This window comes from Aulonocara sp. 'chitande type north' Nkhata Bay, linkage group LG7 (genome assembly GCF_057382095.1).
Source record: "Aulonocara sp. 'chitande type north' Nkhata Bay isolate Kocher_YH1m ecotype deep benthic linkage group LG7, A_spYH_male_GT1.1, whole genome shotgun sequence".
In the NCBI taxonomy this organism is placed as follows: Eukaryota; Metazoa; Chordata; class Actinopteri; order Cichliformes; family Cichlidae; genus Aulonocara; species Aulonocara sp. 'chitande type north' Nkhata Bay.
Window position 1 is genome coordinate 11,145,879 of NC_141350.1, and position 22,291 is coordinate 11,168,169.

General features: G+C 40.1%; 4 protein-coding genes across 6 annotated transcripts; 1 reads left to right on the forward strand and 3 right to left on the reverse strand.

The window, feature by feature from the left end:
• Positions 1-744: 744 nt before the first annotated feature.
• On the reverse strand, positions 745-3,385 carry LOC147324626 (uncharacterized). Its single transcript, XM_086298564.1, has one exon. It carries the CDS (start codon positions 2,691-2,693, stop codon positions 1,062-1,064), a length of 1,632 nt encoding a protein of 543 aa, XP_086154690.1. The 5' UTR covers positions 2,694-3,385; the 3' UTR covers positions 745-1,061.
• Positions 3,386-3,680: 295 nt separating this feature from the next.
• Positions 3,681-7,245, reverse strand: LOC147324627 (uncharacterized). The gene has a single exon (XM_086298563.1). It carries the CDS (start codon positions 6,485-6,487, stop codon positions 4,856-4,858), a length of 1,632 nt encoding a protein of 543 aa, XP_086154689.1. The 5' UTR covers positions 6,488-7,245; the 3' UTR covers positions 3,681-4,855.
• On the forward strand, positions 6,667-12,801 carry bbs10 (Bardet-Biedl syndrome 10). 2 transcript variants are annotated; one of them, XM_086298559.1, is made up of 4 exons: positions 6,667-7,185; positions 9,124-9,339; positions 9,428-10,393; positions 10,544-12,801. In XM_086298559.1, the coding sequence occupies exons 2-4, from the start codon at positions 9,173-9,175 to the stop codon at positions 11,376-11,378; spliced, it is 1,968 nt and encodes a 655-aa protein (XP_086154685.1). In that variant the 5' UTR covers positions 6,667-7,185; positions 9,124-9,172; the 3' UTR covers positions 11,379-12,801. The 2 variants fall into 2 exon arrangements, with proteins under 2 accessions (XP_086154685.1, XP_086154686.1); XM_086298560.1 differs by lacking the exon at positions 6,667-7,185 and adding an exon at positions 7,309-7,723.
• A 258-nt stretch (positions 12,802-13,059) lies between these two features.
• Positions 13,060-20,806, reverse strand: cd9a (CD9 molecule a). 2 transcript variants are annotated; one of them, XM_086298566.1, is made up of 8 exons: positions 20,615-20,806; positions 16,810-16,912; positions 16,622-16,719; positions 16,101-16,175; positions 15,787-15,888; positions 14,445-14,534; positions 14,025-14,108; positions 13,060-13,931 (listed from the first exon to the last, which is right to left on the reverse strand). In XM_086298566.1, the coding sequence occupies exons 1-8, from the start codon at positions 20,681-20,683 to the stop codon at positions 13,866-13,868; spliced, it is 687 nt and encodes a 228-aa protein (XP_086154692.1). In that variant the 5' UTR covers positions 20,684-20,806; the 3' UTR covers positions 13,060-13,865. The 2 variants fall into 2 exon arrangements, with proteins under 2 accessions (XP_086154692.1, XP_086154693.1); XM_086298567.1 differs by lacking the exon at positions 20,615-20,806 and adding an exon at positions 17,872-18,070.
• Positions 20,807-22,291: the final 1,485 nt, after the last annotated feature.

Here is a 22,291-nt window from a genome sequence, read left to right on the forward strand (position 1 = left end):
TGCAGCTGCACTGCTTTTTTAAGGTTGAGTGAGGATGGGAAGAACAGACAAAGAAACCACATGCTCAAAAATAAACAATAAATTGACCTCCCCAAAGGGATTAATAAAGTTCTATTCTATGCTCTACGTTAAGAGACCTGTTTTAATTCGGATAAGTCCCTCTGAGAGTAAAGGCAATCTCCAGCAGGCCTGAGCTAAGGAAACAAAGTACACTAATGTAGTTATAACGTAATGAGTCGTTATAGATATATACGTAATTATACACTGTATTGAGCAGGCTACTGCCCACACTAAACTGTGACTATCACCAGGCAATCTGGGGGTGTTTCCTAAATCACTAGCAGGCGCCAAACTTCTGACAGAGTGAACAGGATGTATGCAGGTAAACTCCAGATTGACACGAGCTGATTGGTGGGGAGTCATGGGGAAAATATTGGCTCGTGATCTACCTTACAGAAAGACAGAGAGAGGTACAACACCAGATGGAAGGTATTTTATTTACACACTAAACTAATCTGATATCCCATTTTCAGCAAATGAAATGAAACAACACAAAATGTATTTTTATTTCATTTTATTTTTTATTTTTTTTATTTATTTTGGTGTGGCACTGTTTCTTAACTTAAAATGTCCTGTTGTAATTGGACATTTTAAGTTAAGAAACGGTGCCAACCACCCCCCTCCACTTCCCTCAAGGTGTATTATTGCAAGGTCAAGACCATGCAATAATACATAGAAACTCCAACCCCCAAGAGCATGCACTTTGGCGACAGTGGGAAGGAAAAACCCCCTTTTACAAGGGGGAAACCTCCAGCAGAACCAGGCTCAGGAATGGGGTGGCCATCTGCCTTGGCCAGTTGGGGATGAGGGAAGGAAGGCAGGAGAAAAAGAGTGGTTATTTTAACCACTCTTTTTTTTTTTGCCAATTAAAATGGGTCCATCTCATCTAAACTTGGTTTTAAAACTAAGTTTAGATGAGATGGACCAATTTAAATAAATATTTTAAGACAAGCACGTGTGCTTGTCTTAAAATAGCACACCTTTTTCTCATTTGCACTCATTTAGTGTGCACATGAGAAAATCCTAGAGATGATACTTTGTCTCTTCAGCTTGGCATGCTTTTTGAAAGTGTTGACAATTATTTCGTCAACCGTTGGGTTGCTTAACTTCATGAACTGTCCTGGAGAATGCCACTTTTCATGGAGATCATTGTATACTGTCAAGCTGAGTTCTTCAATGTTCTCTAGGGAGATTTTATATTTTTTGGACAAAATTTTGTTCCAGATCTTTTGGCTAAGCCTCTGTACAATGAAGTCAGTTGTTCCTGAATGCCATGTCGTCGTCTCATTTAGTTCGGCCATACTGTGTATTACCAGATCTCTAGTGAATTTTTCCACAAGCTCCCAGTACTCGTCCCAGTTTTTAGATACACTGAGTACTCTTTTTGGTAATCCCAGCAGGTGTTTGGTGAAGATTGGAACAGTAATGTTATCAAGCTGCTCCCTCAGACTAAAAATCAAATATTTTTCCTTGCATTTGTGTGTTTTGCAAAGATCCTTTAAAATGGCCTCGTGGATATTTTTTAGGCTTTTTGGAGATAGATCCAAATGTTTGTCATTAATTTCTGGCCACATTTTCTCAAGCAGGCGATCACCAATGCAGTCAGGAGTGAGGCGCTCTGTGAAGAGCTTGTGTTTAGAGGCGACGTTGTCTATGGCCTTTGAAACCACCATCTGAATAACTTTGTTGACACACAACTTTTCCTCGCTCAGAGAATCAGATAGTGGACTGATCTGACAAGAAGTTAAAGACTCACTGTCACTGAGGAATCCCTGAAATCTGGGGGTTGCCTCATCTTTCAGTCCTCGACTTTCTGTTTCATCTCTGTAGCTTGAGTTGTCTACAGATATGCAGCCTACAACTGGTTGAGCCTCCAATCCCTGGTCTTCTACAGAGCTTTCACTTAGAGAATCAGACAGCAGACTGATACTAGAAAAAGTTAAAGACTCAGTGTCAGACTCAGGTACTTCTAGCTTCACATTGTTTTCCAGGAGACAAGATTCTGTTTTGTCAAAGTCTTTTCTATCAGCTGTGAAGTTTTTCTTCATACAGCTCTTTTTTGGCTTTGCTGTGTCTATTGTTTCGAGTTGTGTGTTTGAATTACCCACAGATATGCAGTCTAGGGCTGCTTCAGCCTCCAGTCCTGGAGTTTCTAAGTTTTCATTATCACCGTGCTCATCCACAGAGCTTTCATTCAGGATGCTGTCCTTTGCTCCTGTATCCTCTGTTTTCTCGGGGCAGTCTGTGCCCATGGACTGAAGACAGACCTCAGAGGTCTGCATGGAGGTTGGATCTCCATTCTCTGTGGGTTCCCTAGTTGATCTCACTAACATTTTACAAAACTTCAGCATGTCTGTTAACAAAGTGGAAAGCAGATGAAGGTCACAGTACTCTGGTTTGAAGGGTACCAGAGATTGCCACTGTGGTACAATTGTACCAAAAAAGTGGTTGATGAGTAACTCCCAAGTTTCCACTGAGGTGTAAGTGAGTGGAGTATTCATGTTAAAGTCTGTACTATTTAAACTCTGAATTGGAGAAGTGGGATTCATTTGATGTGTAGTTGGAGTTGTGCTAGACATGTGTGCTGTTTGTAAACTAAATGCGCTTAAATTACACTCGCTGCTCTGATGCATAAATGCTTTGTGAACTGAGCTTTACTGGCGTTGCTCTTGGCTATTTATAGCCTCGCATGTCAGAAGCCACGCCCACCCCGAAGAACGCATTGATAGGTCACAGCAGGTAGCCAGTGTGACGTCACACGCAGTTCTTGGCCCGAAGAAAACTGTTTAAAGTTAAATAATAATAATAATAAATTCTGTTTAAAGTAAGTAACAGCTCTCATGTGGCTCATTTATCAATAACAAAGAACCTTAAACGTTTTTTTTTTTTTAGGTTAATAGCGATAATATATCCATAAGCACCCCAAGGTGAAGAAATACAGACAGGCTTTGAATGCTGCCTTGTTTTCATTGTCGCTAATAAAGTCTCGTACAAACATCAGCTAACGACAGGAGCGAGAACAGCCTGGAAAGCCTTAAGAGAGATAAAATAAATATAACTTTGATATGAACTAAAGTCTTTTTGTTGTTATTTCGTTATTGTATTTTGTGGCGTGGTGGCGGGGAAAGAACTCAACTAAGTATATCTGGTATACTTATCCGGCAGTATTTCCTAAATGTATATTAAATTGCAAACCATTGGAAAGAGATCAACAAATGTCGTGTAGCTGTGATCATTTTTGGCTGGATACACTAGGTGGAAGCAGCGATTTCTAATCCAAGGTACCTCAACCAAAGAAGAAGCACAGAGGCGAGCGATCCTTTCTAACTAACGGTGAGCAAAGTCCTGAAAAATCAAGCCGCGTTTTATTTTTTTTTTTAGAAATCAGAGAAGGTATATTTCAAGATATTCTAAAACACACCCGGATTTTTTAAATGAAATAGGCTATTATCACAATATTTTTTTGGCTATCATGTCTGCTCTCTCTTGTTCTCTTCTTCATCTCTAGGTTGGTGCTCCCTGCTCCGACTTTCTCCTCCTCTTTCTCACACGCTGCTGAATTTATCCTTGTGTGTCAGAGGTGCAAAGCCATAAGAATGAACAATAAATAGAACTGAAACTTTTTGGGTTGTTATTTAATTATTGAATTCTGTGAAGTGGAGGCGTAAAAAGAGCTCAGGTTATTTAATTAAGTGGTACTAGCAAACATAGGGAACATACATACATCTGCAGCCATGCAGCTGCACTGCTTTTTTAAGGTTGAGTGAGGATGGGAAGAACAGACAAAGAAACCACATGCTCAAAAATAAACAATAAATTGACCTCCCCAAAGGGATTAATAAAGTTCTATTCTATGCTCTACGTTAAGAGACCTGTTTTAATTCGGATAAGTCCCTCTGAGAGTAAAGGCAATCTCCAGCAGGCCTGAGCTAAGGAAACAAAGTACACTAATGTAGTTATAACGTAATGAGTCGTTATAGATATATACGTAATTATACACTGTATTGAGCAGGCTACTGCCCACACTAAACTGTGACTATCACCAGGCAATCTGGGGGTGTTTCCTAAATCACTAGCAGGCGCCAAACTTCTGACAGAGTGAACAGGATGTATGCAGGTAAACTCCAGATTGACACGAGCTGATTGGTGGAGTCATGGGGAAAATATTGGCTCGTGATCTACCTTACAGAAAGACAGAGAGAGGTACAACACCAGATGGAAGGTATTTTATTTACACACTAAACTAATCTGATATCCCATTTTCAGCAAATGAAATGAAACAACACAAAATGTATTTTTATTTCATTTTATTTTTTATTTTTTTTATTTATTTTGGTGTGGCACTGTTTCTTAACTTAAAATGTCCTGTTGTAATTGGACATTTTAAGTTAAGAAACGGTGCCAACCACCCCCCTCCACTTCCCTCAAGGTGTATTATTGCAAGGTCAAGACCATGCAATAATACATAGAAACTCCAACCCCCAAGAGCATGCACTTTGGCGACAGTGGGAAGGAAAAACCCCCTTTTACAAGGGGGAAACCTCCAGCAGAACCAGGCTCAGGAATGGGGTGGCCATCTGCCTTGGCCAGTTGGGGATGAGGGAAGGAAGGCAGGAGAAAAAGAGTGGTTATTTTAACCACTCTTTTTTTTTTTTGCCAATTAAAATGGGTCCATCTCATCTAAACTTGGTTTTAAAACTAAGTTTAGATGAGATGGACCAATTTAAATAAATATTTTAAGACAAGCACGTGTGCTTGTCTTAAAATAGCACACCTTTTTCTCATTTGCACTCATTTAGTGTGCACATGAGAAAATCCTAGAGATGATACTTTGTCTCTTCAGCTTGGCATGCTTTTTGAAAGTGTTGACAATTATTTCGTCAACCGTTGGGTTGCTTAACTTCATGAACTGTCCTGGAGAATGCCACTTTTCATGGAGATCATTGTATACTGTCAAGCTGAGTTCTTCAATGTTCTCTAGGGAGATTTTATATTTTTTGGACAAAATTTTGTTCCAGATCTTTTGGCTAAGCCTCTGTACAATGAAGTCAGTTGTTCCTGAATGCCATGTCGTCGTCTCATTTAGTTCGGCCATACTGTGTATTACCAGATCTCTAGTGAATTTTTCCACAAGCTCCCAGTACTCGTCCCAGTTTTTAGATACACTGAGTACTCTTTTTGGTAATCCCAGCAGGTGTTTGGTGAAGATTGGAACAGTAATGTTATCAAGCTGCTCCCTCAGACTAAAAATCAAATATTTTTCCTTGCATTTGTGTGTTTTGCAAAGATCCTTTAAAATGGCCTCGTGGATATTTTTTAGGCTTTTTGGAGATAGATCCAAATGTTTGTCATTAATTTCTGGCCACATTTTCTCAAGCAGGCGATCACCAATGCAGTCAGGAGTGAGGCGCTCTGTGAAGAGCTTGTGTTTAGAGGCGACGTTGTCTATGGCCTTTGAAACCACCATCTGAATAACTTTGTTGACACACAACTTTTCCTCGCTCAGAGAATCAGATAGTGGACTGATCTGACAAGAAGTTAAAGACTCACTGTCACTGAGGAATCCCTGAAATCTGGGGGTTGCCTCATCTTTCAGTCCTCGACTTTCTGTTTCATCTCTGTAGCTTGAGTTGTCTACAGATATGCAGCCTACAACTGGTTGAGCCTCCAATCCCTGGTCTTCTACAGAGCTTTCACTTAGAGAATCAGACAGCAGACTGATACTAGAAAAAGTTAAAGACTCAGTGTCAGACTCAGGTACTTCTAGCTTCACATTGTTTTCCAGGAGACAAGATTCTGTTTTGTCAAAGTCTTTTCTATCAGCTGTGAAGTTTTTCTTCATACAGCTCTTTTTTGGCTTTGCTGTGTCTATTGTTTCGAGTTGTGTGTTTGAATTACCCACAGATATGCAGTCTAGGGCTGCTTCAGCCTCCAGTCCTGGAGTTTCTAAGTTTTCATTATCACCGTGCTCATCCACAGAGCTTTCATTCAGGATGCTGTCCTTTGCTCCTGTATCCTCTGTTTTCTCGGGGCAGTCTGTGCCCATGGACTGAAGACAGACCTCAGAGGTCTGCATGGAGGTTGGATCTCCATTCTCTGTGGGTTCCCTAGTTGATCTCACTAACATTTTACAAAACTTCAGCATGTCTGTTAACAAAGTGGAAAGCAGATGAAGGTCACAGTACTCTGGTTTGAAGGGTACCAGAGATTGCCACTGTGGTACAATTGTACCAAAAAAGTGGTTGATGAGTAACTCCCAAGTTTCCACTGAGGTGTAAGTGAGTGGAGTATTCATGTTAAAGTCTGTACTATTTAAACTCTGAATTGGAGAAGTGGGATTCATTTGATGTGTAGTTGGAGTTGTGCTAGACATGTGTGCTGTTTGTAAACTAAATGCGCTTAAATTACACTCGCTGCTCTGATGCATAAATGCTTTGTGAACTGAGCTTTACTGGCGTTGCTCTTGGCTATTTATAGCCTCGCATGTCAGAAGCCACGCCCACCCCGAAGAACGCATTGATAGGTCACAGCAGGTAGCCAGTGTGACGTCACACGCAGTTCTTGGCCCGAAGAAAACTGTTTAAAGTTAAATAATAATAATAATAAATTCTGTTTAAAGTAAGTAACAGCTCTCATGTGGCTCATTTATCAATAACAAAGAACCTTAAACGTATTTTTTTTTAGGTTAATAGCGATAATATATCCATAAGCACCCCAAGGTGAAGAAATACAGACAGGCTTTGAATGCTGCCTTGTTTTCATTGTCGCTAATAAAGTCTCGTACAAACATCAGCTAACGACAGGAGCGAGAACAGCCTGGAAAGCCTTAAGATAGATAAAATAAATATAACTTTGATATGAACTAAAGTCTTTTTGTTGTTATTTCGTTATTGTATTTTGTGGCGTGGTGGCGGGGAAAGAACTCAACTAAGTATATCTGGTATACTTATCCGGCAGTATTTCCTAAATGTATATTAAATTGCAAACCATTGGAAAGAGATCAACAAATGTCGTGTAGCTGTGATCATTTTTGGCTGGATACACTAGGTGGAAGCAGCGATTTCTAATCCAAGGTACCTCAACCAAAGAAGAAGCACAGAGGCGAGCGATCCTTTCTAACTAACGGTGAGCAAAGTCCTGAAAAATCAAGCCACGTTTTATTTTTTTTAGAAATCAGAGAAGGTATATTTCAAGATATTCTAAAACACACCCGGATTTTTTAAATGAAATAGGCTGGCGGAAACCGCCGGTGGTTTCAATTGTTTTCTAAGTCTAGCTATTTGGCTAACGTAGCTAGCATAGTAACCATAGTAACTATGATACCGGTTGCCGTATATTGTAGTTAAAGCTACAGTAAGGTTGACGATTCGTGCTAAGAAACTCTTATTTGTGGTTTTTATGGTCTTGGCAGATAAAGAACAGTAGTTAAAAAAAAGAATCTCCGACGATTACATTTCATAGAGCAGAACTGAATATAGTCCGCCCCAATCGGTAAAGCTAACTGTGCTAGGCTTTTGAGCAAGTGCACCTCGTGGACGTTTTCGTCCTCCAGAAATTAACAATTTCCCTATAATATCCCTAAATCCGATATCCATCATAAGTCGTGTCTAGAAGCAAGTACGCCTGCCTTGTCTCGAGACTCTGGAAGTGCGCTGCAGTGGAGGTCGGGGGGTGTAAGAGCCGAGACGTTTATGATTAATCATAGAGAAGAACTCTTCTGCTTATTTTCACGATATTGATGGCCCACAGTGTCAACATTTAGATTACAATGCATAAAATACATAAAAGCCACTGAAAATACATAATAATACAAGTCATATATCGACATTTCTAACAAGATAGAGATTTGTGTGCGTCAGATTTGATTTATTAGGTAAATTCCTCTTGAACCTAATTTTTATTTTTCTACTGCACAGCTTTTCCTGGTTCAGTGTTACGTACCGTTCAAATGACGTGTGTGACACATATAAATGAGTCCCCTGCTGTACACTGCAGGCAGTGGGTCTGTTTTACTTATTTGACAAAGATCTGAGCATTTTCCTGTTATTTCTGCCCATTTGTTAAACTATAATTTCTGTTTCATTAAGTAAACGGTTTCTCTCCGAGAAAAAACCAAACAAACATGGTTTGCATACTATATATTTATTGCCATGCTTTAATAATTAATGTTGTTTAACGGAAAAATATTCACTAAGCATTGTTGTTATAGATATTGTTCAATACAGTATGGTTCAATAGCTTTTGGGTAAACAGTTTTCTAGTGTGGAAACCAATAGATCTGTAAACCAAAATAATATTTCTCCACTCTCTAACCTACCTACATAATTTGTCATAGATTTGATTTTCTTACTTTGCTTTTAAGGATCTATCACATTGCCAAGATTTCTGTGTTTCTCAGAAAAGCTGGATTTGGATTTCCTTTGCAATTACATCTCCAAACCCTCAACTGCACTAATTTTTGGTTTTTGTCATTATACGATCAGTCAAAGTCAAACCTCGATTTCCTTTGAACCCACTCTATCCCAGTGTGGCTCCTGTTTCCACATATATAAAAAAGACAAGCAGCCACGCCTCTGAGTCAGATATTGTTAACATTCTTCATCATCATTACTGCTTTCTCACTTAGGTAGGATCTAATAGTGTCTACAGTTACGCCCTCTCATTGCTTCTCTAAGCAGTCAGGTCAACTTCCAACACATGAAGTCCTAGATCCCTTAATTAAATCATGGCCCGCCAGCCATCCCAAGTCTACCAACCATATATCTGATTTGGCAGTCGAGACCTGTCTACTTAATTGTCTCTATATCCTCTGAAAGGCTTTTAAGTGTCTGCCAAGCACAGGCAGCCATGGTAGATTTATCCTGACACCTTTCCTACACTGCATGCAACACTAATGTTTAAATACCGCTTTACAGCGAGCCAGTATGTTGTGTGTAAATCCAAATAGTGTTTTAATTAGGAGGGTTCATGTTTTAAAGAATAAAAATACTGGGTTTGTATATATTATGTATTTATTTATTTATTGCAGGTCGCAGTTTAAATTCTGACTTTTTAAAATTTCAGTCTGTGCTCATTCCTGGGAGAAAGGATTCCGCCATTGGGGCACTTACACATGGAACATGTCCTGCAGGCAGTCGGTGTCTTGGAGGCGGTCATCCTTCGCAGTTTTGGCCCTGAAGGAGGACAGGTGCTGTTCACACGAGACACGGGACAGGCGATGTTGAGCCGCAGTGGGACACGCATTCTCACGGCACTACATCTGGAGCATCCGTTGGCCAGGTTAACAGTCAAACATTTACTTGAATGATTATACATATTTTTCTAGGTTTAACTCCTTGGTGACGTGTTTGTGTGTTCCTCATTTTAGGATGGTGGTGGAGTGTGTCTGGAAGCATAGCTCTGCAACAGGCGATGGATCCAAAACCTTTATCCTGCTGCTGGCATCATTGCTACGGTTGATTCATGCAGCAGCCAGCAAGGAGTCTAATGTGTCACACTCTTATAGCTCAACAAAAGCAGCAGAGGCTTCCACTGCCAGACACTTGGCTGACAAACTGCTAGCATTTGGGTTGAAGGAGTTGGATGAGCTCATTGCTACGGGAGTGGTCCCTTATGGAGGCTGCATTTCGTGGGAAGATTTCACTGTGGAAGCACAAACGCCATCTCTCACAAACAATCTCTGTGTTCAAAAGCTGCTAAGATCATTTTTTCACACACGCTGTGGTTACACGCACTGTGACTTCAGTAGTCACCTCACATGTGAGCTGCTCAGTCACTGGAAGTTTAAAAATCAACTACCTTCATTCTCTCTGCAGCTTGTAAGCGACTACTTCCCTGCCCTCCATACACCTGTGTCGGGCTTTCCTGTCCGCTCTTCACGTTTAATCGAGGGGCAGGTAATCCACAGGGACTTTGCCACGCCACCGCTTAAGACTGACCACCAGCCAGTTAAAGCTGTAGTTCTCACCGGGTCGCTGCAACCAACATTGCTCAGCACAGGAGACGTGCTTGAGTTGGGATGTAGAGGCAGAATGAAGGAGGAGAGAAGTATTTTACACTTTAGCTCCTGGATGGAAAGCTCACTGCAGGGTATTATTGCGAAGCTGCAGACTTTGGGTGTTTGTGTGCTTCTGTCTGCAGTAAAACAGTCTGCTGCTGTCCTGGCTTTAGCCACACAGGCAGAGATGTGCCTTGTAGAATGTGTCAGTGAAGATGAACTTTCTCTGTTTTCCCAGCTAAGTGGAACTACTCCAATCTGGGACTGTTCAATGATTGAATCAGAGCACGTAGCCACACTGGCTTTTTGCCGGCCGATACAGCTCGGAGCCCACAGGTATAAAAAACACACTTCGTCTTGAGTAATGTAGTGTGCTCGTATAATATTATAGATAGCAACAGGAAGTTTAGCATTATCTGTAATCTCCAAAACAGGAATTAATGCTGTTTTGTTTAGTTTAATGTATGGGTTTTGTCTCTTCCACAGGTATGTCCATGTGGCTTTCCAGGACTCGGAAGAAAGAATCACCATCAAACCCTGCAGTCTGATCATCTGTGCCCCAGGGGAAGGACAGATTGAGCAGTATGCATGTGCTTTACAAGATGCCATTCACATGCTACTTAGAACTTGGGAGCCCATGCATGCAGCTGCAACCACAACATCAAAGAGCACCCTGCAGTCGCATAAAGGCGCATCTTTACATACAGATAGTCTGACCGAGGAAACCGCATACAGATCCATCGCTATACAGCCCATTCAAAAGTGTGTGTTAAAGCCAGGCTGTGTTTTATCTGCTGGTGGGTTATTTGAGCTTCTCTTACACTATGCCCTCCTACAACATGGACATAGTTCCTCAGTTTCCCCTGACCTAAATATAGATGCTTCTGTTTCCCAGCTCTTGGCAAATGCCCTACTGAGCGTGCCTCAAAAGATTTACTCTCACAGTCCGCACCATTTCCTGGAGTCTCAAAGAAGGGTCATAAGTTTTGTTAGTAAGTTTCCAAATGATTCCCACCCTTTTAGCCTTGTATATAAACGAGAAAATACTATAAGCCCTATACAGGTCGAAGGGCCTCTGGGGGATGGTAAACTAAGCTTGCATTGTTGTAGAGAGGGTGACAAATTGTCAAAAGTTTCAGAGTTGGATCTGGGCCTTGAATCTGTCTCCTGTAAATACCAGCTACTTCTTGCTGTATTGCAGTGTGTCGCAAGTCTCCTTAAGGTGGACGCTGTCCTGCCTACACACACTGCTTTACACACCCAGTCGCGTAGACTCACCAGGACTTCCTGGGAGGGTACAGAGGACGAAGGCGAGGACTGAGATTGTGTCTTAGTTAAGATAAAAGCCATAAACATATTTTCTCTCAGTGCTCCCTCATGTCAAAGATGGAGTAAATACTTAGCACTTTAATACATTTTTGGCACAGTGATTTTTCTATACCCACAAGATATATCCAACTATCTGTCCATTCTCTTCCACTTATCCTTGTCAGGGTCACGGGGGAACTGGAGCCTTTCCCAGCTACCATAGACCAAGAGGCAGGGTACACCCTGAACAGGTCGCCAGTCTGTTGCAGGGCTAACACATAGAGACAGACAACCATTCACACTTACATTCAAACCTATGGACAGTTTAGAATGATCAATTAACCTAACCCCACTAACTGCATGTCTTGACTGCATGACTGTGGGAGGAAGCCGGAGAACCTGGAGAGAACCCCTGCAAACACAAGGAGAACATGCAAAATCCACACAGAAAGGCCCCGACATGGTGGTGGAAACTCAGGAACATCTTTTTGTGAGGCAACCAGTGCTATTCACCTTGCCACTGTGTATATTTTGTTCCAACAAAATATATTTTTATTGCAAGACACAGATGGTATTTTCAGTTTTATGACCATGTTGTGGTTGGTTGCAGTTTCTGTGGCAGTAAAATGTTAAAGTGGTCTATAGCATCCTGTCCTGAATCAAGGCAAGGTCTGGCAGTAAAAAAGAAGGCATTAAACACTGTTGTAATACGGAATGTGCAGTTGCGAAATATTTTTATGTGTTGCAAACCTTCCAAGCGAGAATGTGTTAATGCCTTTTTTCTCAGTATTATTCATATTCATAGATTTTCTCTAAAATTTCTTCTCCTTTTCTATTTTCCTGGCCTATTCCCTTGCTAGTTTGTCCCTTACACAAACGGTTTAAATACAGATCATCTCACAAAACAGTCCTTTTTTATAATCAGTGTTATCTCCAAAAAACGATTGAGGCATTTAGAAGGGCAACACCCGGCTGTCAACAACCAAATCATAGCATGCTTCCTTGTGCTGTAATCAGAGGAACACAAACTCTATTTACTTTTATACTCGCCGCTTTTTAGATGGAAACTGTGAGTCATAAAGACATTAACTAGTCATACTGTTTACCGTAACTACCGTGTCATTAGTTTTGAAGACAAAAATTTTCCATAAAATATTTGTAACAGCACAATTAAGAAACAAAGACACTTCTTGTCTTTGTTTGTGTTCTAAGGGAGTCAGTCAGCTGATAGCTGCCAATATCAAAGAAGGGGAAGCTGAGGGAGTTTTCCCAATGTTTTTTTTTCTTTTTCCTACTGCGAAAAAGGAAACAAGCTTGAGTGTAGCTGTCATTGTTGTCAGTCCTATGGAGACACCTACGCACGTCTAACTCTTGCAGCATGCTGTATCGTGAGCAGCTAAATCTAAAATGTAAATAAAGCTCAGTCTAACAGTGAATCAGTGTAACTCTTATATTTTCATTGTAGTTATGAATGTTACCAAGTGACCTAAGAACAGGTGCAGTTAAATGTTCTCCAACTTGTTTACTATTACAGCGTTTGGGAATAATTGCAGGTCATATTATTTTATGGTCCACTTTTATTTCTCTATTTAAATGCTTAAATGCTCCCTTGCTGGCACGTTTTATTTTCCTATACTGAATTGTTTATATTTTCTCTATAAATAAACTTTATGATTGTTACAGTAAACTCATAGTCGACTCAGTACATTTTAGTTTATTTGGCGCTTATTGTTAAATTTTGTCTCTGTGAAACAGTGCATATGATATAAATCAATCTCTAAATTGAAGAGAACACTGCAAAATGCATCGTCAAACTGCACGTAAAAATATAAACAGCTAACATTAGAAATCTTACAAATACAAAAAGGAAAACATTTACAAACACAAATCAGGATAAGGACCAGGAACAAATCAAATGTCATGAAAATAAAGGAATCAAGATGCTACTCTAGCTTAAAGTTAACAGCTCGGTATTCAGCTGGCTACTCGTCACCTTAATTTTACTTAAGAAGTTGCATGAAAAAAGGAACTGTAAAACTGCTGCGGCTGTGTTGTGCAGAAGTGTTTGCTTTTTTGTGTTTGTTTTTTTATATCTGGACCATGTTCTTGCTAGTAGATGACCCCAAGTGACAGCAATAGAAATGTTATCAGTATACAATAGTATCATGTTTTGTTTAGATAATTAGCTGTTCACACACTAATTTCAGTCAAATCACCACAAAAGTACACATTTCTTTTTACTACACTGCCACTGAATAACAGATGACACCCATTTTAAAATTGGGCCTTATAACCACATAACAGCTATCTAGTCCAGGAAAGTGGGCCTAAGCATCAGCAGCACAGATAAGGCTGACGTATAATGCAATCAGAAATATGTGCACCCAGCCTAAGCTTAGTTTATCCCCCCCTTTAACGAGCAGTGTTTCTACTGGCAGTGGAGAGTCGTGGGACTCTAGGAATGACATCATGCAACATTAATGAGGACTTCGAGAGGGTGTCACACCACCTCCCTGGACCTCCTGATGGCGCAGCACAGGAGCATGCTAAAGATCATCCCAAACACCTGTAAGAAAGAGTGTTACAAGTTTTGAGCTCATTTCTGGACTGTCCTCATTCAGCACAATAGCATTAAGAGTTAAACCAATCATGCGCTCACCATAATGACCCCGATGGCAATGCCTACTCCTCCTATGATGTGCAATTTGGAGTTAAACACCTCTTCAATGGCATCAGGGCAGCTCTGCAAAAGATAGTAATAATTTCTTTGAGCTTTCTGAACATGACTTGTGGGATGGTACACATAAAAGACAGCCTGAGGGCATGTGGGCTCCTGTAAACCACTGTTGCTATGGTAACACTGCAAAGAGACTAGGGGATTGCTCTGCAAAGGGAAGATTGACAGACTTATGACACACATTGGACCATGATTATGCATTTGATTTACAGTAATTGCCACAGATCTCAGAGAGATGAAGCATGCCAGCATGCCTCTTGATTTCTCCACTCTCCATCTCTATCCACACACACACACACACACACACACACACACACACACACACACACAGGATAGTCATACCTTAGTAATGAGCTCCTCCAGCAGCTCCCCCTTTGGACAAGTTTCTGTGTTTGTTTCCTCTAACCTCCCATTTGGACCACAACAGTTCAGCTGTAAGCATATATGAATATATGTTGTAAATGAACATGATGACCATGAATGCAGATGAAAACAGAGACCCCCCATCCCACACCCTCACCCCACCCCAAATGTGCTTTTCCATGGCATGCATTTTTCATTTAAGTCTGTGAAGGTTCTCAGTCATCCAGGTCATCGTAGTCAAAGGAGCTTGCAAAGAAAGGCGTCTCCAGACAGCTTTCTTTGCAAGCTCCTTTGGCATTTTTAATTTAACTTTGCTATTTGGGCTGATTGGGACCTGATGAATGTAAAAACAAAGAATCACCGTTTTTTTCACCTGATTTTTGTTTCTGAGAAAAATGAGGTCCACATAAGAGGATATTCATTTTAAATTTTGATAGAACAGTGGCAGTATAATGTCATTGTAAGTGGATATCAGGCCCTATGTAGAGCAAAATTTAGTATTGTGGTCTACACAACCCAAAATGTGGTCCTAGGAAGTTAAACATAGTCACCGTGGCATCACCTAATGGTTTGTAGACTCACACACTGAAGTACACCCTGGGCTGTCATTTATGTTACTGTAAAAGGTTATATATATATATATATATATATATATATATATATATATATATATATATATATATATATATATATATATATATATATATATATATATATATATATATATAAACCTTTTACAATAACATACAATAACATATATATATATACACACACATATATATATATATTTATATACATATATATTTAAATTGTTAATTAACATTGACAATTAACCCTTCTCATATACACTTATGGACTATCTGAGGAATCACTCATCGTTGGTCATTAGATAGAATGGAGGTTTAAGGCTTCATTTTGGAGACCATGTCCATCCTTTTTATACAGATCATCCAAATAAAGCCTGCACCTCTCTTAATAGCGTTTGCGACACATGTTAATGCAGACATTAAGCCTGAGATACAGCATGTTAAGATGTGAGACTTAGAAAAGGTGGTAGATGTGTTGTTATCACTAGATACACGTTTTCCTTGTACTACCTGTATAGTTTGTTGTGTGTAATCATCTCACAGTTTTAGCTTCACACATAGCAGCTGTGGTTTTGATCTTAGTAATTCTCATGAAGAACGGTAATACAAAAAAAATCTGTCCTAGAAAACCAGTTTCACCTAGAAATAATAAACAACATTTATCTGACTCTACCGTAGGTGACAAATTTCTTTTGGATAAGATCAGAGTCGGCCTGAATTAGAAAGAGACTCACCTCAGCTTGAATCACCCGCAGTGTCTCTTTGAGGTGCTCGTCTCCATTTGACTTGTAGTTGTTGTACGTCTGTGTGTAAAATCCTGTGATATCATTCACCACCTGCAAAACAGCAGTAAACAGAGAAACGATGATATAATATATGTCACAGAGACACATAAATCTCCAAACCCCTTCACTCGACTCGCTTTTTTGGATTTGGTTTGTCTTTTCTGATCTGGCAGTGTTTTCTCACATGGATTCCTGTAGTGTACTAGGTCTGTGTAAAGTGTTTTCAACCTGATAGTTAGCATTATAATTTGTTAAAATGTTACCTGGCTTTGGTTAGAAAATCCCCAGATTCCAGCAGCTACCTCAATGGCAAATATGATTAGCAGGAAGAAGAAGAACTGCAGAAAGAAAAAGACTAAATTAAACTCAGCTGACTGTTTGCTTCCAGGCATGCTTGCGCGCATGTCTTCTGCGCCCATGTATGAACACATAAGGTCAGTTGAGGGTAGCCAAACCCAGTTTTCATTTACTCCTCCTCTTGAGAGGTTTAATACGAGAAGAGAAGATTATGGCCAGACGGAGCAGGATGGTGGAAGCTAGTGCAGAGAAATCTAAGAGACTCTTCCGTGGCCTTCACACAGTTCAGTAAACAAAGATGAAGGCAGACATCTCATATCTTTTGAGTGAGCCCAAGGTTCGTCCGTAAAGCACACTTGTGACAGTGAGATAAAAAGTCCAAGTGCAGCTAAGTGAAATCACTAAGACAGTTAAAATTTTTATGTTAGTTAGATCAAAATTAGTTAATAGAATATGATAGTTATGAAGATTATTAAGTGGTACAAACCGTTCCCAGCATACAGGGGGACTCCCGGATGGCACCACAACATCCCAGAAAGCCCACCACCATGATCAGTGCTCCAGCTGCTATCAGAATATATACACCTACACACACACAACACATGTGATATACAGAGAAGAATAAATAGCTTTTATATAAATAGCTATGATATAATAAACATCCCTGCATCTTACCTGTGTAAAACACATATGAAGAATCTGGTTCTTCAAATAAGCTTTTGGTCTTCTGGTCTAATCTTAGCCACAGTCCTATAGCTAATACAGCAGTGCCGGCGAGCTGCAACACACAAAAATATATGTTGTCACATACAAGATATATTGCAATTTGGACCATGCAATTTGCATACTGTTTGCTCATTAAAAGTTGAGTCAAGAAGAAAACTCTTCATACTCAGTTCTCTTCATGTCCATGCATGCACCATCCCCCGCTTGCCAACCTAATCAGCAAGCATCGGTTAACAATTATGCCTCTGAGTTTTAAACACTGCACTGACCAGCTGTTTCTCCTGGTTTCATTCTTACAGTTTCACAGTACTCAAACAGAAATCTTCAAATATAATTTAATAAACAGTGCCTCATTGTGGAAACTCTCCTTTCACAGTAATTACTTCTATTTGTCTACAAATCAATCAAAAAAACACCTACAAATATTACAATTCAATACCTACACAGCTTCATGTTTCTAAAAAACAAAATAAAACAAATAGCCCAAAGTAAACTGAAACTGAACATTACACTTTTGATTCTTAAGCTCTGAGACAGATAACAGAGAAGGGAGCCTGCATGGCCACAGCTTGCACACATTCCTTTTAACATTTTCACTTAACATGAACACATAGTAGCAAGTTATTTGAAATATGCGGAGAAAGTATTCTAAAACTCAGAGTTTAGGACTTTAAAAAACGTGTGTACAAGGCCACTTACAAGCCTCGGCAAAGATAGGTTGGTAAATGTTTAACTTTGAGAAGAAAGGTGGCACGCAGTTTTTTTTGAAAGCGTGGGAGTGTCACTTTGCCTTTTCTTCTCACGTTTTGACAAATGCTTCTTGTTTTGAATACTTTATGCCATATTGCTGCAGTTTTCCTGTATCCTTTAAAATATGTTAGCTAGTAGAAATTTGTTACAGAACTGTAACACAAGTTGAAACATTTCCCCTTTTCTTTATCACACAAACCACCAGATCAAAAAATTTTTTTTAAATAATAATTAATTAATTAAAAAGCAAAATACACCTACCCAGAAGAAAAGGTTGAAGATGAACATGAGATATTTCACACATTTGATTCCCCCACCGAGAGCCATGTTGAGTCACATTAAACAGTTCACCACTGTGACAAAGTAGTGCCTTTTTTTCCAGGAAGAAGCCAACGCAAAGGTAGTGGTAAGAGAGAGTATTCTCAATACCGTGCCTTTCAGAGTCACCTGATTATGGAGGTAGGGAGTGGCCAAAGTAACTCTTCTCTTTCAACCTGTTGTTCCATGTATAGTTAGAGGGTGTTATGATCTGGTAGATAGAGGGGTTGTGTCCAGGCATGTAAACGTTTCCTAAAATACCTGCTTGACGACACATTTAATCCTCTGGTATCTGAACTCGTACCTACAGTGAATGGGTCGACTTTTGCTTCCCATTACACCTACAGCTTCTGCTGCACCCAGAAGTGGGTTTTGATCCAGTCCAAGCAAAATTTGCGAACTCTGCTCTGTGTGCACTGACACAAAAGCTGCACTGAGCTTTGACCCTGGTTAGTTTCTATCTCAGAAGGGAAGTGTCTTTGTTTAAATGAGGATGCTAGTTATAAGGAAGCGTCCCTGTGTGTTGACAAATTCTGCTGATTAAGAGTTATACTGTAATTTATAATGTATTGTATTCCTAAAGCTTCTCCATTTCGAAACATTTGTGACTTTTAAAAAGTGATTCTAATGACCTATTTTCATCAATCTTATTAACACTCAAAACTTATTTTTTTCTCTCACACGTAGCGTTCACATGCTGTGGGAAATCTGTCTGCCCTGTAATTAATGCTACACTTAGCTCTATGTATAGCGTCGCAGATTACAAACGTGCATAAAAGGCAACACAACCATTTGAAACCACACGCACACATCCCACTCAAACACGCACAGCAAGACACACCCTGCGGGTGCGCAGGACAGCGGGACACACATAACCTACATGGGATATCTAGCATTCACGCACAAGCATGTGCGCGCGCACACCGCCAAGTAAACAGACTTCCATTAACAACTCTTTTAGGGGCGGAAATGTTAATTACTTAATTTTGGGGCTATATCTCGGCCACAATAAGCCCCCTCCCCCTCATTGCAAGTATTAAAATGCCATGCGCGCAAACTCCAGAGTGTGGCTAGTAGTGATGGGATTTCCGGCTCTTTTTAGATATCCGGCTCTTTCGGTTCGGCTCACTAAAAAGAGCCGGCTCTTTCGGCTCCGAACCGGCTCTTCAGGTTGTTTTGTTGCTTTAATTAATTTATTATTAACAATAATATAAAATTATGCACAAAAGGAATTACTAACATAAAAACAAGTGGTTTTATTTATATATGTTTATATATAAATATATGCGGTGGCCCCTAGAGACAAAACACGTACAAACTCCAAAACACATTTCTAGCATGAACTGAACTTCCAAAGCAGAGCTACTAGATCACTTAAATTACACAATTGAAAGCATGTGTGTATTGTTTGTGTATTTATACACAGGCACTCATATATATATTCAAATAATTTAAAAAAAAGTTCATTTACCTGTTACTACGACACACCAAATCCGGTCGTTGGTACTTGCTGGCTTGTGTAGCCACAAGATAACAAAGGCTCAACACTGCGCCCAGCATCCTGGAGCACTTCTGTTGTCTTTTGTACGTGTTTTGAGTTTTTATGTGCTTCTGAGTTTTTATATGCTTCTGAGTTTTTACGTGCTTCGGAGTTTGTACGTGTTTTTACGTGTTTTGGAGTTTGTACGTGTTTTTACATGTTTTGGAGTTTGTACATGCTTCAGAGTTCGTACGTGATTTGAAGTTTGTATGTGCTTTGTCTCTAGGGGCCACCGTAAATATACTTTTATTTATTCACTCCACATAAAATGTAATAAATAAATCATATAATATAAAAATCAACTATTCACATTTCAAGTTTTAACTATTTAAATTTTCAGCTTTTTCCTTTCACAAATTTAAAGTGAAAAGAACACAAAACACTGCAAACCACAACACAATTAAATATAAATTATAATATGAAAACTAAAAGAACATGCACATTCTCTGTCATATGGACCTGCATGAATAAACTTTCTCAATCCTTTATCATCTGCAACCGAAAATAGTTGTGGATGATTACTATACCTTTCTAATGTTGTTGTCCCTGCCTCTCTTTCTCTGTTCCTGTGCTACTGAGTGTAACTACCGCCCCTCCCCCCTCTGCCCAGCGTAAAGCACAAGGCTCGCGTGCAGAGTGAAGCGGAAAAAAAGTGCGAGAGAGAGGCTGAGAAAAAAAAAAAAAAAAAACCACGTGACGGCTCGCGATAAGGAGCCGGCTCGCGTCGTTCACGTCAAAGAGCCGGCTCTAAGAGCCATTTCGTTCGCGAACGACCCATCACTAGTGGCTAGTCTGCGCGGTGGAACTGGGTCACTTGGCCACTGGGGATTATTCTCCAGCCCGCACGGTCTCCACAAACATTGGGACACTTTGTATTTAGTGGCAGCCAGAGCCATAATTCATTCATGCGGCTGCTCAGACAATCCGGGGTTAAGTAACAGACACACACCGTGAGCACTCGGCACTATTCTGCATCTGGGACGTCTATACCGTGTAATTTTATTCACTATAGTAACCTGCGCTCACACGAATGCGCATGTTCCTACGCAAACCTCACACACGTTCGCACACCTACACGCACACACACACGTAGAAAAACAGGCAGGATGCACACGAGAATAAAATATTTTCTTGCTTCGGACTCACCCAGAACACCAGGTTAAAGGCAAACATCAGGTATTTGATGCACGTCTCACCCCCCGACAGTGCAGCCATGGTGGTCCTTGAACTGTGACTCACACTTGTACCGCTATCTCAAATTCAAGAGGAGAAGAGCCACTATATAACAGCCTGTATGCAGAATGAGGTTATTTGCCGAGGCGCCGGCGCTGACGCGCGTCGTGCGGAGCGCGCCTGTAGTGGTCCGCCCCCTCACGGCTGCACAGCCTCCTATGGCTCTTCTTCTTTCTGTCTTTATTCCTGAAAACTTTTGTTTACAATTTCTTCTTTATTTAATTATTTGACCAAAAACAAGTGGATATGGTTCTATTAGTTATTTTCGGGGATTTTGTGGGATTTCCGGTGATGTAGGAGTGTTGACATCTCCACACGATTTTCGATTTATTCAGATTGCAGCCTGCACTTGCTTTTCAGTATAGTCTCGATGTGTGCCTTTCCTATATACAATAGTGGGAACAGTACACTTAACAGCACCCTGCTGTGGGCATTTGAATGCAAGTTCCTGCAGGACTCTGGGCATTGCGATGACGTAATTCTCCAGGAATAAGGAAAGCGCGTTCACGGATTAAATATACTGTACATGAATGAACACGGTGCACGAGCAGGCTGTGTGCTCGCCAGCAATATATAGCTCACAGACAGATTATAGGTTACACGCTCTCACTTCTAAACGCGATATGAAACAAGCAGCTTTGCAATTGAATGCATTAGCATCTGTGAGGCATGAAGGCTGTACATTAGTCTTGTGTCTGAACAGTCCTGCTTCAGGGTATATCACGCTTAGATATACGTTTTACGGCCATTTTTAAGTGGGCAATGAATTAGCTACCATTTATAGATGATGTATACATTTTTGTTTTACCTAATGTTTTTATAATTTTATTAATTTAATTTAACAACATAGCTGTGAAAGAGTCAACATCGCTATGCTCGAAAAAAGCCTGAAAAGTATGATGCCATTTGTCTACATTTAGCTTTTAATAATAAAGTTTTCAGTTTTCATATCCGTAGTAGGACTGAATTATTTCACGGGCGGTTTATTAATAAGTAGAAAACCCCCACTTTAACCCTTTAAAGCCTGAGCTATGACATTATTTCCAGAAAATTATTGAATTAGAAAAAAATACACATAAATTTGCATATATTCGTTTTAATTTGGTTATATTTGCTATATTTGTTTGTGTGGTTGGGGGGGGGGGGGGGGGTGGTTCTGCAGGATAACCAACTTGACCAAAACTGCCTCACCATGCATATAAATGACTACCTAAAGCTCTGCATGCCCTTTCAGTTAAGTTATTATATCAGAGCTATCAGAGCTGCTATACAGAAGACATGTAGGCACATTTGCAAGTAATAATGTTAGAATTTTGTTTTTCTCCAAATTCCGCATGTTCATTTGTCTGTTTTGAAAAACATCTCTTGGCATCTCACTGTCGCACTACAGGACATTTTTGGTTACACACATAATTTCAGTGATGTCAGTAATACCCTTGTTTCAAGCAGAGACGCCTTCTATCAGGCAGATTATGAACGTCTGCGTGGGTTTGCGGTGTGTTTGAAGCACACAGCTCCACAGGTGATTTCTAGCTCAACACTAGATAGATCATACATACTGTGCGAACATTTTGGGTGCTTTGTCTGTTT